The sequence below is a fragment of the Pollachius pollachius genome (assembly GCF_949987615.1).
Source record: "Pollachius pollachius genome assembly, chromosome: 2".
Taxonomy (NCBI): domain Eukaryota; kingdom Metazoa; phylum Chordata; class Actinopteri; order Gadiformes; family Gadidae; genus Pollachius; species Pollachius pollachius.
Genome location: NC_136935.1, coordinates 24037731 through 24053112, shown reverse-complemented (window position 1 = coordinate 24053112; position 15382 = coordinate 24037731). Strand labels below are relative to the sequence as shown.

Here is a 15382-nt window from a genome sequence, read left to right as displayed (position 1 = left end):
ATCTTAAGATAAGATTGGATTTCTTCCTAAGTTAAGTTAGGAAACCTCCTTCTGAAATACCAAAACCCCTAAAAAAATTCATTTTATCGCCTGCAAAGACATTATTTACTACTTTATTACTCCTCTTCTTGTTCTCTGTACCAACATCCGCCATGACCGTACTACTAGTGCTACTAGCTTGCCGTTATTAACAAAGATCCTTTATTGACAGTCTCTGTTAACGTTAAAAGTAACTCGTTCTATCAATCTCATGCACATTTTGAGTGCAGAAACAGACATGACGATTGCCGATCGAAAAATCTGATTGACAGAACAGATAGGATGACCTAAGTTAAGATAAGATAGGAGGCCACAGATAAGATAGGAAACGGCCAACAGGTTAGGGACTGCTTCTGTAATAGGAAGTTAGGATTTTTCCTATCTTTGAGTCCCTAACTTAAGATTACGGTGAGAAGTTAGTATTTTTTCTGTAATGAGGCCCCTGGAGCTCTATATCTAAATAATATCATATTAAACATAGGTATCTATATCATATAATACATATTAGCATGGCTAAAAGCTGTGTAGGCCTACAGACGATATTATGAATCTCAAACAACTGCGTCGGGTTCCTTTCCCCCAAATCCTTCTCAACCATGGCTGAGGTAACCCTCACTACGAGTCTTGTTGTGGAAATACCAGGGACGTCAGAGAACCCGACATGTTATCCGCCATGACACAAACAGCAGAACGGTTATCCAAATAACAAAGAAGTGAACAACACTCGTAGCTCGTCTCATTGGCAGGCCAAATTCTCTGGGCGGGCAAAGCAGAGAAGGGAGGAAACATTTCATGTCTGAGCTTTGTATTTTAAAAGGCAGAGCAGGATACTCGTTTTACAACTAACGCCAATTCTAGCAACTGGGGGACCATAGTGAGGTTAGGGGAACTCATTAATGTTAGAAAACCACATAAAGTGAAATTCTCATGCCATGAGATCTTTAAATGCTAGCGTGTCACACACGTGTACTAAACCTGCAGACAGGGTCATCGGGTAATAAATCCATTATGCAGAGTCATGAACCTCTGGTTCAAAACAAGTATAGGATGAAAACATCTTAACTAATGAATACATTAGTCTCTTCCAACAATGTTATGTTTGGTATAGATCAGGAACAAGTTCATTGATCCTCATTTGCTGTGGGAAATGTGCAAGACACATCTACTAACCACATCAAATTGCTGATTGCAACAAACAGAAAGTAAAAATATACTAAGCTGTTTCTAAACCCTAACAGTAAAACCTCAGGAACAGCATGAAGGGAAACCTACTGAAAGTTACTGACATGGCCCATTCAGAGGAGTTTGAACCAGAAAGGAACAAGGGTTTCTCCCAGATCAGAAACAGCTATGATGTGATGCAGTAGCTCGCATGTTTGTTTCCAGTGTTTTTCTACTCTTTATCACAGACTTTATTTTACCGGCAAACCACATATCGCAATCTGCTCTATTGGTCAAGCATTTACATGGGAAGATATTGGTGGTGTAACTAAAAGCTTTGCCATTGCTCTTTCCTGCCTTGAGCTGCCATGCCCTTGAAGCAGCCTTCCTGGTAAGGCTGAGGCTGCTGCAGATAGATGCAGGTCTGCAACCGTTACATCATGCAGCAAACCTAAAGGGCTCCTCCATATGAACCATCACGTCAACACTTAACGATGAGTGTCTGACAGAGATAGCTGTCTATAAACATCTACATCCATCTCGATCGATCAATTGATACTGTATAACCTGCCTCTGAGGGGAGACGGAGAGTCTGCAGTTTATGCTAAGCAAGTCAGACTAAACACATTTGAAGGAAGTTTGCTTATCTGTGTCCAAGTGCTTCGTGACTAAAACTGACCACAACACAGTGACCCTAAGTACTGCCGAGAACACACACACACACACACACATACACACACACACACCTTATACTTGCCGGGTTCCCAGACTAATCTGCACATTACATATCTAATGGCCGGGATACTCCAGCACACACCTAGAAAACAGTGGCATGGCTTTCCTTTGCAATCTTTGAACGGGCTGTGAACCCAAAATCGTTAGTTTTTGTTTTAAACATTGTAAAATGTTTTAAATGTGTTTCAACCTTGTAATACTCATGTTGGTGTCGGAGAGAGGGTTCACTTTCTCGGACACGTGTACACGCACATACACAGCTTTTTACCTTTGTAGCCCGAGCAGTGACAGGGGGATCAACTTCAGTTAAAACCCTGACCAGTCTTAGGATGCATTTTTCCAGCACATTCCAGATAAGCAGTACTGCAAGACCTCAAGCTATAGATCTATAATCAAATGATCATTGTGCATGTGAAGGTCACCAAACCACCAGAGGGATGCTAGCCAGCGCTCGCTGGGCCTAAGCTTTATTCCAGCACCAGGCGGCTCTCTCCATGCAGCTAATTTCCTTAAAGCCGTGCCCTCTGAGAGAGGTCAGCTGGTGGAGGAGAATACGACATTGTAACCCTGCAAGCTGGTAATACCTTGTGGTGGAATGTTGCCATCGTTTCTACAACCACATGGGAGGATTGGTGTGCAATAAAAGAAAAGAAGAAAAGTGCATTCCAAATAGCCCACTTCCCCACAGACAGACAGGGCGGATGCCAGCTGAGATGAGATTCCTGCCAGAGCAGACTATACATCCAGCCCATGTGAGCTGACAACACAAATGCTTTAAAAAGGCCTGTACTTCTGAACGCACAACCAGTAATATATTATGCACACCATGCAATCAGTGCTTAACCAGGGTTTCTCACTAGTATGTCTGACCGCTGTTTTGAGTCCTTTTGACCCTCCAAAATCCCTTATTCTCCATCGTACATCCCTCCTTCCCGTTTCCCATAGATACTTTCTCCTTTATCTCACACACATGCACATGCACGAACACACACTCACAATGTTGACGTGTCTGATCTGCAGGGACCCAGATTTCATCTCAGAGTTCACATTCCTGGGATTCCGACTGAAGACCACTGCGGCCCCTTTAAAAACTTTCTGCATATGGAGAAGCTGGGAGACAGACGAGATGAGTGTGCCCTGTCCCAAACTCCCTCCTGTCCCACATTGTCTGGAAAATTACGGCGATACTTTGGCTTTACTTTATTTAAACTCAGCTTTAGTGCATTGTGCTCAAGAGAGGAGGATGTATGATCAGAATAACCAAACTAAAGATACAACACTAAATTGTCCTCACGTCGAAGAGAAAGTGCATTTGCCCTTCCTTAAATGATCTGGTAATACATATAATATAATATATCTGGTTTGGATGAGATTGAAAACTTGAATGGCGGTTAAAAAGCCCCCAATATGCGGGGATCTGGTTACCTACAGAAAACTAGTCTTCATTATTTATAGGATTGTAAAGGTCCAAACACATCGTACACATTTACACATTGTAAAGGTCCACACAAGAATTGCATGACGTTTAAATAAAGCCAGTGATAAATCAAAGACTCGGATTATGCATAATCACTGAATCAGGTTATTGTCATTAACCTTATTGTGTTTCATTAATATGGAGCGTCCTCAATAATTCATTCACTGTAGAATAACCTAAACTCACATTTTAGAACAAAAGCAACATTGAGCAATAATACTCATCTACGGACTCCTAAAGCAGTATTATATCTATAGCAATTATCATATATATATATATATATATATATATATATATATATATATATATATATATACACATATACATACACATACACATACGACACCAAGCAGTACGATGAGACGAAGTTACCTGAAACACATTACTGAAGCTAACGTTAGCTAGCACGCAGGCTGTAGCTACAAAGCTGCTCCTCGTAAAGACACTTATACATTCATTGACTAAAGGAGATTAATTTCATGTCTTAAGAGAAGTTACTGTTTTAAAGTAGGAGACAGTGAGAAAGGTCTGCAGTGGTCCTGGTTAGCACGATAACTGTAGCTAGCAGCAGTCTTACCTGTCAGCCGCAGCTTCACCGGGCCGCTCCGCCTCGCGCCCTGGTTAGACATCCTCTGAATATATAGAATATATTGATTTAATATAATAGATATACTTTAATACAAGGGTCCGCGTCGACTTAAGACAAGCCCTCCAAAGACATCCGCCTAGCTATGCGGTAGCTTGCTGAGCAACATAGAATAAAGGAGTCCCGGTATCGCTGCTCGATGCCCGCTGCCGTAACACTCCCATCGAGTCCCTTTCCTGAACAACGCAGACAGACTGAGGAGATACGAGGACCTCTGGGGTCTGAACACTAAACACACCAGGAACGCTGGGTTCTGAACCCTAAACCCACCAAGTCCTCTGGGGTCTGAACCCTTAACCGACCAGGACCTCTGGGGTCTGAACCATAAACCCACCAGGACCTCTGTGGTCTGAACCCTGAACCCACCAAGACCTCTGGGATCTGAACCCTATACCCAACAGGACCTCTGGGGTCTGAACCCTAACCACCGGGAACACTAAACCTCTATTAGACGGGTAGACGGGCATTGGCTCTGAATCCGGATAGATGGGCATTGCTCTGAACCCGGGATAGATGGGCATTTGTTCTGGACATGGGTTGGGTGGGCATTGGCTCTGGACCCGGATAGATCGGCAATGGCTCTGAACCCGGAATAAAGGCCCTCTACAGTGACATCACCCAATCACAAAACATCTTACAGGCAATCAGCATGGGAAAATGGATATACTTGAACCCAAAAAGAAATGTTGCTCTATATCAGAAAGGTATACGTGTGTAGCAGAGATAAGGATATAAATCAATTTCATCAATCTTTAGCTTTTATTAATCTTTGTTGTAACAAGCCACGAAAAATCTTCATTCATAAAAACCCCTTTTCAAAGTCTTAAAGTACATGGGCTGAAAAAAGAAATGCCCTCCCTCTGGTGGCTGACGTGGGAACTGCAGGAGCTCGTTTCTCACAAAAAACTACACACAATTAAGAAGACATTTCTTAAAATGTATTTACATATCTTGCATGAAAATGTGGATCTTTGTACGAGTATGTACAAATATGAGTTTAAATTAAAAAAAAAAAGCATGTAGAAATGTGGAGCATTAGAAGTTGAAAGTGCTTTGATCGTCCGGAACCTGAAAGGCAAATCCATCTGCAGTGACCCCCGGGACCACCGTCTGGTCCTCCTCGTTCTGCATCAGCGGATGGAGAAAACAACAGGGTTTAGTGGAGCAAAACCACGACATATATTCATTAATTATCTTTATTAACATCTCATTTATTAACCAATAACCCCATTAACTTCACTTCTCAAATCTAAGACAAATAGCGAAGTGAGTTCCCCTCCAATAAACCTTTCTGAGAACTTGTTTATCATTAAACTGCTGCAGGGTCAACCTTCAGTATAAAGGTCTGGCCGCGGCGCCAGGGGAGAGACGGCTGACCTCACCTCGGCTGAGAAGTACCTCTCGATGATCTGCAGCGAGGCCTTGTACACTGCCTCGTTCTCGTGCACCTGTAGTGCCTCTATCTTGTCCAGGCCGCCACACTCTTCGATGCCCACGCACAACTTCTCCGTCTCGCCCAGCTTCTCCCCCGTCTGCAGAGACAAACTGTTAGGGAGGCCTACACAGGGTCGGAAGACTGTGTAGCCCCGTCCATTCTGCCTGCGATTTGAGTTTGCCCTGCACAAGGGTCTGGAGAAGAGTAATACATTTCTTTCTGCTTCCGATACGTTTTTGCGGGAGCCAATCACCAAGCTGGCTTTTGCCCTTGGCACGCTATTGGCTGGTTTAACACAATGATGACAGGGAAGCGACGGCAAGCAGCCAGAGACGTACAGAGTAATTTGCAGTAGGCCCTACTAAGCCCGTTGATCACGCCTCTTGTGCTGAAGAAAATGACAGCAGCTTCCCCAGACCAACGTGCAATCTACAATTGATCTTGGTCTGGCAATAGCCAGACTACAGGGCCAGGGCCTGCACAAGACCAGGACACCAGTCTGTTAGACGCTTACACAGGACTAGGGCTGCACCATATTGAAAAAAAAGTCTTAACTCCATATTTGGTCGTTCTGCGATACATATGACGATATGAAAAAATATATAGATATACACACTTTTTGTTTTGTATAATGATCAGGGTGATTTTGTGGCGGAGTGCATCTGTTTTGGAAACCTTTCGTATGGTTCAACAAAATTGTTTTTTGCTTCCGCTTTGCACTCGTTATACAAAGCTTCACTCTACGTTCACACCAAAAGCGAATATTCGCGCCGCGTGTTCGGGAGCTTGCCCGCGATAAACAAGTGAAGACAAACTTTACTTGTTGATCACAAACTTCAAAATACCATTCCTCTTGTGAACGCCAAAGTTTCTTTCCACCAATTAATTCTCAACCAACGGCGAGATAACCATGAGTCTTAACTTTTTTAGGAAGTACCAGAGACGTCGTTTAGGATTCATAATATCATCCGGAGGCACACACAGCTTCTGTCCGTGATATATATAGATATTATATTATATCGATTTTATAAATCTCTATGAAAGTCAGACCGTGCATCCAATAAGTTTGTTGGCATTTCTGGCCTCCCTATAAAGAGTCATAAACATTTGGGATAATGCAAGTACACAACTCAACAAAAAAATACAACAATGGTCCATTTGTTTTTAGTAGGGATGCACGATATATCGGCATTAATATCGGTATCGGCCGATGTTGGCAATTTTTTAACATATCGGCATCAGTCCGATGAGTAAAATTCGGCCGATATCCACAACCAATGTATATCCTCTAGTTGCTGTTTGTGTGTCAGGAGAGGGAGAAGGACGGTGAGGGGGAGGGGGATTTGGCCATGTGTATTTGTTTGGGCACGCGACAGTGGCAGCACAGGATTGTGGGATGTTAAAGTGAAGAGGAGAACATTTTTCAGCGGTGTGGTGTTTTTCACGGTGTCAAAAGAAGACACTGGAAAGGCAGTATGCAATACCTGCAAAGTCGAGGTAATGCGAGGAGGATGCTGCGTCAAGTCATTCAACACCACAAATGTAATAAGTCATTTGAAAAACAGCCACCCAGAACTACACAAACAATTGCAGCAAGCAAATGCTAACGTTAGCCAGCAGGTAAAAACGAAAGCAGCAGCAGCTGCATCTGGGAGCCCGATACAGCAGGTACTCGCTGAAATAATAGCTCATTGTTCACCTTGAACCCCGCTACAGCTTGCCAAGTCAGCGTTACTTTTCCGACGTCTCCCTCCTTGCTTTGTACAAAGTCGTGGCCATGCATATCCACAAATGTACCGTATTTTCCGCACTATAAAGGCGCACTTAAAAGCCGGTAATTTTCTCAAAAAACGACAGTGCGCCTTATAATCCGGAGTGCCTTATATATGGATCAATTCGTGTTTACAAATGAACAAAGTTGTCAGAACGCTTAATAAAGTTTGACTTTGTCTGACTGTTTTGTTGACATTCCCTTTATGGCTGGTTCAGACCACACGACAGATATTCCTCCACTATTAGGAAGGTCACACTATACGATCACAGAGCCAGGAAATCGGGCGGAAGACTGGCCACACTACAAGATTCGAGGGTGCGATGCTCTACTTTGTATCATTCACGTTTGCAAGATATTTAAAAAATCTAAGGTTTGGAACTGCGTAATTGTGTTTTACTTTTTTGTTATAAAGGTTCCAGTTTTATATCTGCTAAATGCAGCAAGTCGTCCTCACAGTTGCGTTGCGCGTGACGAGCTATACAATTAGCACAGCTCCATCTAGTGGATGCATAACGCATCCCCAGTCAAACGTTTGACTGCAGTATCTTCTATGCTATGCGCCTTATAATCCGGTGCGCCCTATTTATGAAAAAAGTTCTAAAATAGGTCATTCATTGAAGGTGCGCCTTATAATCCGGTGCGCGTTATAGTGCGGGAAATACGGTATGTTGAACCTTACTGCTAAGTGGATTGGCGGAAACTTTGAAATGAAGAGCTGTTTTATTTTTATTTATTTTTTGAGTACATTGTGGCTGCTTCAAGTTGGAAAATGTACAAAGACCACCATGTCTATTGAATTACAGTTATGTCACAGTTCTCATATTTTGATTGAGCATTTTTATAGATGAGTCTTGAAATTGACTTGGTTTTTTTATGTTTGCTTGGTTGAAACATTTTTTCAGTGTTTGGACATTTACATGAAATCGACAGTGCAAGTTGAAAAAATGTGCACTAACAGTCAGGACATGTTTTGGATATTTTGATTTAGCCCTTTTCACAGATATGAGTTTAATTGGAGTGCACAGAGCTGAAAACATGTTGCCATGAATACTGGCATGTTTTATAAGTGGCAAAGGTTGGTTACTTATGTTTTATGGTAGCCCTGTAACCTTGTTATTTGGAAGTTAAATACATTCTGAAAATAAAGGAAGGCATTCAAAAATTCAGTTTGCATGTCTGTAAAAAATTGTATCATCTCAGAAACTTTATTTAAGAAACATATATCGATATCAGTAAATATCGGTTATCGGCCATAACAGCAAAATTAATATCGGATATCGGTATCGGCCAAATTTTTCATTTCGGTGCATCCCTAGTTTTTAGGTATATTAATGCGGCAGACATAAGATACATTTCATGAAAAAAATATCAAACTAAATCAAACGATCAAAAGAAGCAAACTGACCTGGAAGATGTTGAAAATGGCGTCCAGAATGACCAGCAGAATCTTGCTGTCCTTGGCGGACAGGAGCTCCAGCAGAGGCTCCAGGATGTTGCACTGGACCAGGTAGGCCACCTGCTCCATGGAACCCCCGCTGGTGTAGTTGGTGATGGCCCACACAGCCTCCTTCTGGGTTTTGTAATCCCCCTGGGGAAAGAACCAGGGGATCATTCAGTCGCTTCTTACCTCCCAGGAGAGGAACACGCTGGTCTGACGTCATTGTTTCTCCACTCAGTTTGACATCAGCCACCAAGCAGAGCATTGTGTTCACCCTGTCATCTGCTTGGTGCGGCCCAGTTTCACATTTAATATAGTAACGTACAGCATTTAGGGGTTGACACTAACGGTTGCCCGCTTGCCCGGGGCAACTAACAGTAATATTTGGGCAAGCTGAGATTGATTTCTGGTTGACCGAACAGGCAAGTGGATTTTGGGTGGATGTTAATATAAAGGCTATTTATTCAAGTGTTTTTAAAAACTGCAGAACAACCTTTTGTTCCACAAAAATCACACAAAATAGAAGTATTTGCAATTGATCAGCGTGCTGTCTTCTCTTCTCTCGGACAGCGAGTTAACAGACACGCATCGTTTCAGCGCGAATATAGCCCCGCCTTCTGTCACTCACTCGCAGTGCGGTCTCTGGCAGTGATTCAACAGTGTTAGCTAAAGGTTAGCCAACACAGCTAGCATCTCAAGTGCAGCGCCTCCGCGACTGGTTTAGGTAGAGAAGGGAATTGGAGTAGTGATGGAGGAGTGTGGTTTGGAAGTACTTTGGATTGAGGCAAATTACCAAGGAAAGTCATATGCAAGAACACGGTTTTGGGTTTCATAACCGTGCACATGCTCAGCAATAGTGATCTTTTTCACGAAATTGGACCTGCACAAACTATACATTATATGAAAGCTGAGCCTCCACTTATTCCGACAGTCCAAAACATATCATCCTGTGACTTAAACTCGCAAATAACAACTTAAGAAGAAACGCCCCCTTTTCTTTTAACAACCAAAAATGTTTTACCTTTTTGATTTTTGTCAACAAAGTTGATTCTGATCGCATAAAACCACCATAAACAGATAATCCAGTGTCTCGGCCAAATTTTGCAACTAAACATGTTGTTTACAATCAATGACTAAGAGAAGGTTTCTTAGAAGGTAAATGGTAAAGAAAAATGTTCTTCAGTGCAATCTAGTGGCCATATGTGTATTTGCGAGTGTTTGGCTTGGTGTAATTCGATTAGATTTGCCCTGAACTTTAAATAGAGGTGTCAAGTGTCAAAATTGTAAGATATCTACCTTTATTTGTGTCCCATAGTAACTGATAACAACCAACTGATAATAATTTCAGGTGGAAATGTTATCTTCCACTTATGCTGTGTTCCATGGCTTTATTCTCTTTAACCAAGTATTATCCACATTGAATATTTCACTTGCACAAGTTAACAATCTTTCTATTGGCACCAAGATGACATTATAGCCCTTGCCGTTGTGGAGATCTACTCTATTTACTTTGGGTACGTTATTTTCTGAAAAAAACTGTTTTCCCCTTATATCGGAAATGGTATAGAATATCGATATTTTCCAGGTATAGTATCGAAGTTAGAAAATCCAGCATCGTGACTGACAACACTACTAGAAACTCAATAGTGATTATTCAGTTAGACCTACAAGAAACGTGAAAGTTAAAAAAGACATATCTTTGCTAATACCTTGGACATTTAGTTATGTACATTTGCATAAAATCATGCAGGTCTACATATAACTGGGCGATAGCTTTAATAGATTGCAACGGTGGACTGAAATCACTTCATGGCAAGATGGGACCGTTCGATAAATAAGTAAACAAAGAGAAGTTTGTTATTTTTTAAACACAACCTGTGTGGAAGCTAACATGCAGCTTCAGTCTGAGCTAGGATGAGTTTTCTGAGCCCCCCAAAACCAGGCCGGGTTCCTGGCAAAAGGAGGCCCGTTCACGATTCTGATTTTAATTTGGGCAAGTGAACATCACATTCGGGCAAGTTGAACATGACCTATACTTGCCCGATGGGCTAGTGCTTTTGAAACCTAAGTGTCAAGCCCTGGCATTGATGAAGTGTTTCCTCCCAGGTCAGTGCCATAGGCCGGTCTGAACAGTGTTAGTGGGGGTCAATGCAGACCGTGTTCTGTGTTCAGAGAAGTAGACCATCAGAATGCACATACTATGTAATCTGCCTTTTCTTTTAAAAATAACCCCCAAAAGAATAACCCTGCTTAACCCTTCCTCAGAACTTGAGGTTCCAGTGTGTGGACCAAACTGATGTCGACCGCAAGGCGCTCACCTCCTTCAGGACCTCCACCAGGATGGGCACCAGGCCCGCGTCTACCACCTCCTGTATCTGCCCGCTCTTCCCAGCCGTGATGTTGGAGATGGTCCATGCAGCCTCCTTCTGGATGTTGGGCTTGGGGTGTCGCAGCAGCGCCGGGAACAGGGCAAGTGCGCCGGCGTTGAGCACGCACTGCGTCTGGTCGTCTGTCCCAGTCACCACGTTGCCTAGCGACCGCAGGGCCGGGGTCTGTGCGGAGGCCAGAGAGGACGTGGTGAGGCATACAACATATTACCAAGGTATCCAGAGACAGCAACTCTAAAACCTTTGTTTTTATGCCACAAATTAGCACTTTATGAATGATCAACCGAAGAGGGCATCAGACAGAACCAAGGGCCAAGTTAAATCGTAATTAGTAAATTATTGTTACATCTGGGTCGGCTTAGCTCAGGAGGTAGAGCAGTTGTCTTGTAACCGAAAGGTTGCTAGTTTGATCCCAAGCTCCTCCTAGCTGAGTGTTGATGTGTCCCTGAGCACGGCACTTAACCCTAACTGCTCCTGACGAGTTGGCTGTCGCCTTGCATGGTTGACTCTGCCATCGGCGTGTCAATGTGTGTATTAACCAATGTAAGTCGCTTTGGATAAAAGCGTCTGCTAAATGCCCTAATTGTAATCTGAAGTTGATGCCTTCTATTCTCTTTTTTCTAAGTTTCAGTCTTAAATCTAGTTTTTGTTCCAATGGATCCGTCGGGTTTCTTCTTCGGTACTGGAGGAGATCAAAGCGCCCCAATCTGAACCCCTCCTGGACATGTGTAGACGAGAGATCCAAAGACGGCCATACTAGCACTGACTTTTTAACTTTCAACACTTCTCATTCTATTGCTGCTGTGGCTCTCCCATTTCGCTTCTCATCGTATTGGAGTTATGAAAAAGCAATGCCCCTGGCTGTAGAACTAGAGCATGAAGATGACTCACGATGACCGTGAGCTCCCCGCAAGCCAGCAGCTGCACCAGGCGGGGCACCAGGCCGGACTGCAGCACCACCTCGATGCGTTCATTGGGTCCGTCCGTCAGGTAGGATACGGCCCAGCAGGTGTCGGCCAGCACCTCGCGGTCGTCGTGGTGCAGCAGCCGCAGCAAGGCAGGCAGCAGCAGGCGCACCGCCTCCAGTGGCGGGGCGGGGTTCTTGTTGCGACACAGGTTGGACAGCGTCCAGGTGATGTTCCGCAGGTAGCCTGGCTGGGGGCAGAGACGGCAGCGTTATGTCTACATGCCGTTATGTCTACAGTAACCCTTGAGAACATTTATCTGAGGTTTTGGGAGATATGTTGCAGAAGAATATCTAAGAGTTCTAGACTTAAGTTAGACAACAGGATCTTCAGAGTGATGATAGTATATTATTCAGTACAACAAATAGCAACAGACCAAGTGAATGCAGCATCAACAGAGCTAGCAATAACGTACATTACAGCACCATCTAAAGAGGCACTCTATAGAAAGGGTTCTCCTCTCCCAGGAGGAGAACCCGGTTCCTGAACTTACAGGGAACACAGAGAGGTCCGGGGCCGCGAGCAGAGTGAGGAGGGGCTGGATCCCTCCATGTTTGATCACCAGGTCCCTGTGGTTGGAGCCATCACCTGTGAAGAGGACGTTGGATCAGCCCTCGTCATGTCATAGGGTTCCTACTGCCTGAATATTCCTCTCAGAGGATCCATGAGCTTGGGTTGAGCTCCATCTGATCAACTGAATCCGTCACTCCAATCAGTTCATCCTGCGAGTATGCTATCCTTTGTCTTCTTTGTAGAAACCTTTTTGGATGTATGCTGTGAATCGACTCGCTGATACATACAGGATCCTAAAGGTGAAGAGTGGGCGTACCTGCAATGTTCCCCAGGGCCCAGATGGCCTGCTCGCTGATGTGGGGGTGGGGGGAGGCCACCAGGCCGATGAAGGCCGGGACGGCGCCCCCGTCCACCACAGCCGCCGTCTGCTCCGAGCTTCCCGACGCGATGTTGGTGAGCGCCCAGGCCGCCTCAAACTGGATGGGGGGGCAATCCGCCAGTGCCAAGAAGGCCACGAAGCACGGGATGAGGCCAGCCTCGATGATGCCGTCGATGGGAGGGTGCTTCTCCCGGGACAGGAGCTTCCTGCCAGACAGGAGGAACAAACCAGATGATGAATTAGTCCTTCATATACCTTTGGAGATGATTAATTAATACCCTGTTAAAGTCCCTATTTCAACCCCCTCTGATGTTCACATTAAAAAATGGAAACTAGGATGCACCGATTCCATTTTTTCTTAGACAAAGTACTTCAATTTGGTTACACGCTGATACCAAGTACCTATAGGAGTACATACTAAAATCCTTACAGTTTAAAAAACACACCCCCCTTTAGGACACCGTGATGAAATGGCATAGATTACTATGTAAAAGTCATATAGGACAAATTACCAGGTTTAAAACAGAACACACTGTTTTGGGTTGCCTGGCTCTTCAATGTTACTACAGGTTGCGTAAAGTTGTATGGGGTGGTTTCATCTGAAGTTTTACCAGTTCGAGTACATGAGCACGGTATGGGGCCCAAGTCAGAGTACTGGTATTGTACATCCCTAGTGGAAATCGACCATGCCTTTAATGCTTATCCACGTCACGCCTGCTCGAAAAAGAGCTGACCTAAAACCTTTATTAATCATCTAAATGTTTGGTTAATGATTAGTTATTCATTAACTGATGGCTAATAAATTACTTATGACGATGATGAACGTTATTCTAAAGTGTTGTCAACTTTCAACTCTAAGGGTCAGGCTCAAAATGCACAATGGAACAATGGAAAAAGATCAGTGAATGAGGGAGAAGGAGCCCAAAGGGTTTGAGTCTCACCGGGCCGCCTGCGTTGCGTGGAGCTGGTGATCCAGATCCTGGCTGTGGACCCCGGTCACGATCTCCTCCACAGACCAGTGCTGGGGGGGCTGAGTCACAACATGGATTGGGGTCAGTCTGACCACCTCCACCCACTGCCAATGCTTTCACTTTAAATACAAGGAACTGCACAACTTCGATCCAATACCAGGAACAATGCAATGATTATCGTAACAAAGTGAACTAAATTCAGAGTGTTTCAAGCTTCTACAGATTTTGTACAAATGCCAAGGTGATGTTCGGTCTGAAAACAAGCGATCCAAATCCCTCACATACCCAGCAACAACCATAACATTATTAAAACGGGCGAAAGCCAGTACTTGGTCAACACGATGGTTGAGAGTGTGAACTCTGCTGGGCTACACACACGGGACCTGAGGGGTCCAGGCCCGGTACCTGGGCGTTGGGGTCCTGGAGGGGGGGCTCGTCCAGGAGGCTGTTGACGTGCCGCCTCTTCAGGATCTGCTCCTCTTTCTTGGCCCTCCGGAGCTCAACGTTGACTTCGACTCTCCTGCGCCGGAGCTCCTGGTGAGGGTTACGTTCACACATTTAGGTCAGAATTATCACGTATTACACTTAGCATTGTGATTATACTGCTCCACGTGATGACGGAGCTCACGTTGGCGTCTCTCCCTTTATTCTTGAACTGGGTGAGCCGATCTCCACTCTCGCTGGCAGCCGACATCTCGGTCACTTTAGGATCGATTTCGCTGTTGACAATTTCTAAAAGTAAAGCACTTATTGTCAGAAACATCTCATCGTTGTCGTGTTATTAACATCATGTTCATAAGCCAGGCTCGTCGTTTGAAGCGCGATAGCTTCACGTCTTAGCTAGAAGCCCAGCTATTATCTAACATCATGTGCTCACTGATCCTTGAACCATCCCCGCCCAATAAACACGGGGTCGGGTTTAAGAGGCGATAACTGATATAATAACTGATATAATAACTGTATAAAGCACACAGTTCGCTTACTGTTGGACTTCGTATGAAACACGTTGAACCAAAAAGCATGAGGCGCGTTCTTACCGACTCCTTGTTCTGGTGAAGTGTCGTGACGTCACGTAGATGCCGCCCTTATTTTGCCACTTCCTATTGGCTACTTTATGGGAAGGGCCTTTCCATTGGTCGCAGCTTTTTTAAAAACAATACAACAAAACGTTGTTGTCAATAGCAACGTTCTCAACTTCTCAAGTCTCGCGATATTAACGAACGGAACATGAAATAGAAGCGCATACCCATGCCATAAAACCTAATTTATAGGATCCGATATGTGTCCGTAGGGTGTCAATCATGTTCGGTTTCTTTGTAAATGTGCAATAAACGAAATAAAGACGATCTACAATCGTATCATGTCACTTCAAAGCATACCATATTACAGTACAATATCATCGTCTTCTACAGCCACACGTGATGACCCAGTGGCCTAATGGATAAGGCATCAGCCTCCGGAG

The 15382-nt window shown here is 44.1% G+C and overlaps 2 protein-coding genes across 3 annotated transcripts in view; both read right to left on the bottom strand.

The window, feature by feature from the left end:
- The window catches only part of LOC307070872 (E3 ubiquitin-protein ligase SMURF2-like), a 144389-nt gene extending 140160 nt beyond the window's left edge, over positions 1–4229 (bottom strand). Inside the window, exon 1 of the mRNA XM_079729570.1 lies at positions 3990–4229. Within this exon, the coding sequence (XP_079585696.1) occupies positions 3990–4041 (52 nt within the window). The 5' untranslated portion in view covers positions 4042–4229. The remainder of the gene's footprint in view (positions 1–3989) is intronic.
- Positions 4230–4815: 586 nt separating this feature from the next.
- Positions 4816–14977, bottom strand: LOC307092075 (importin subunit alpha-1-like). 2 transcript variants are annotated; one of them, XM_079758961.1, is made up of 11 exons: positions 14958–14977; positions 14549–14652; positions 14326–14454; positions 13891–13979; positions 12887–13155; positions 12551–12645; positions 11984–12247; positions 11024–11257; positions 8673–8855; positions 5441–5590; positions 4816–5183 (listed from the first exon to the last, which is right to left on the bottom strand). In XM_079758961.1, the coding sequence occupies exons 2-11, from the start codon at positions 14612–14614 to the stop codon at positions 5094–5096; spliced, it is 1569 nt and encodes a 522-aa protein (XP_079615087.1). In that variant the 5' UTR covers positions 14615–14652; positions 14958–14977; the 3' UTR covers positions 4816–5093. The 2 variants fall into 2 exon arrangements, with proteins under 2 accessions (XP_079615087.1, XP_079615086.1); XM_079758960.1 differs by lacking the exon at positions 14958–14977 and adding an exon at positions 14904–14955.
- Positions 14978–15382: the final 405 nt, after the last annotated feature.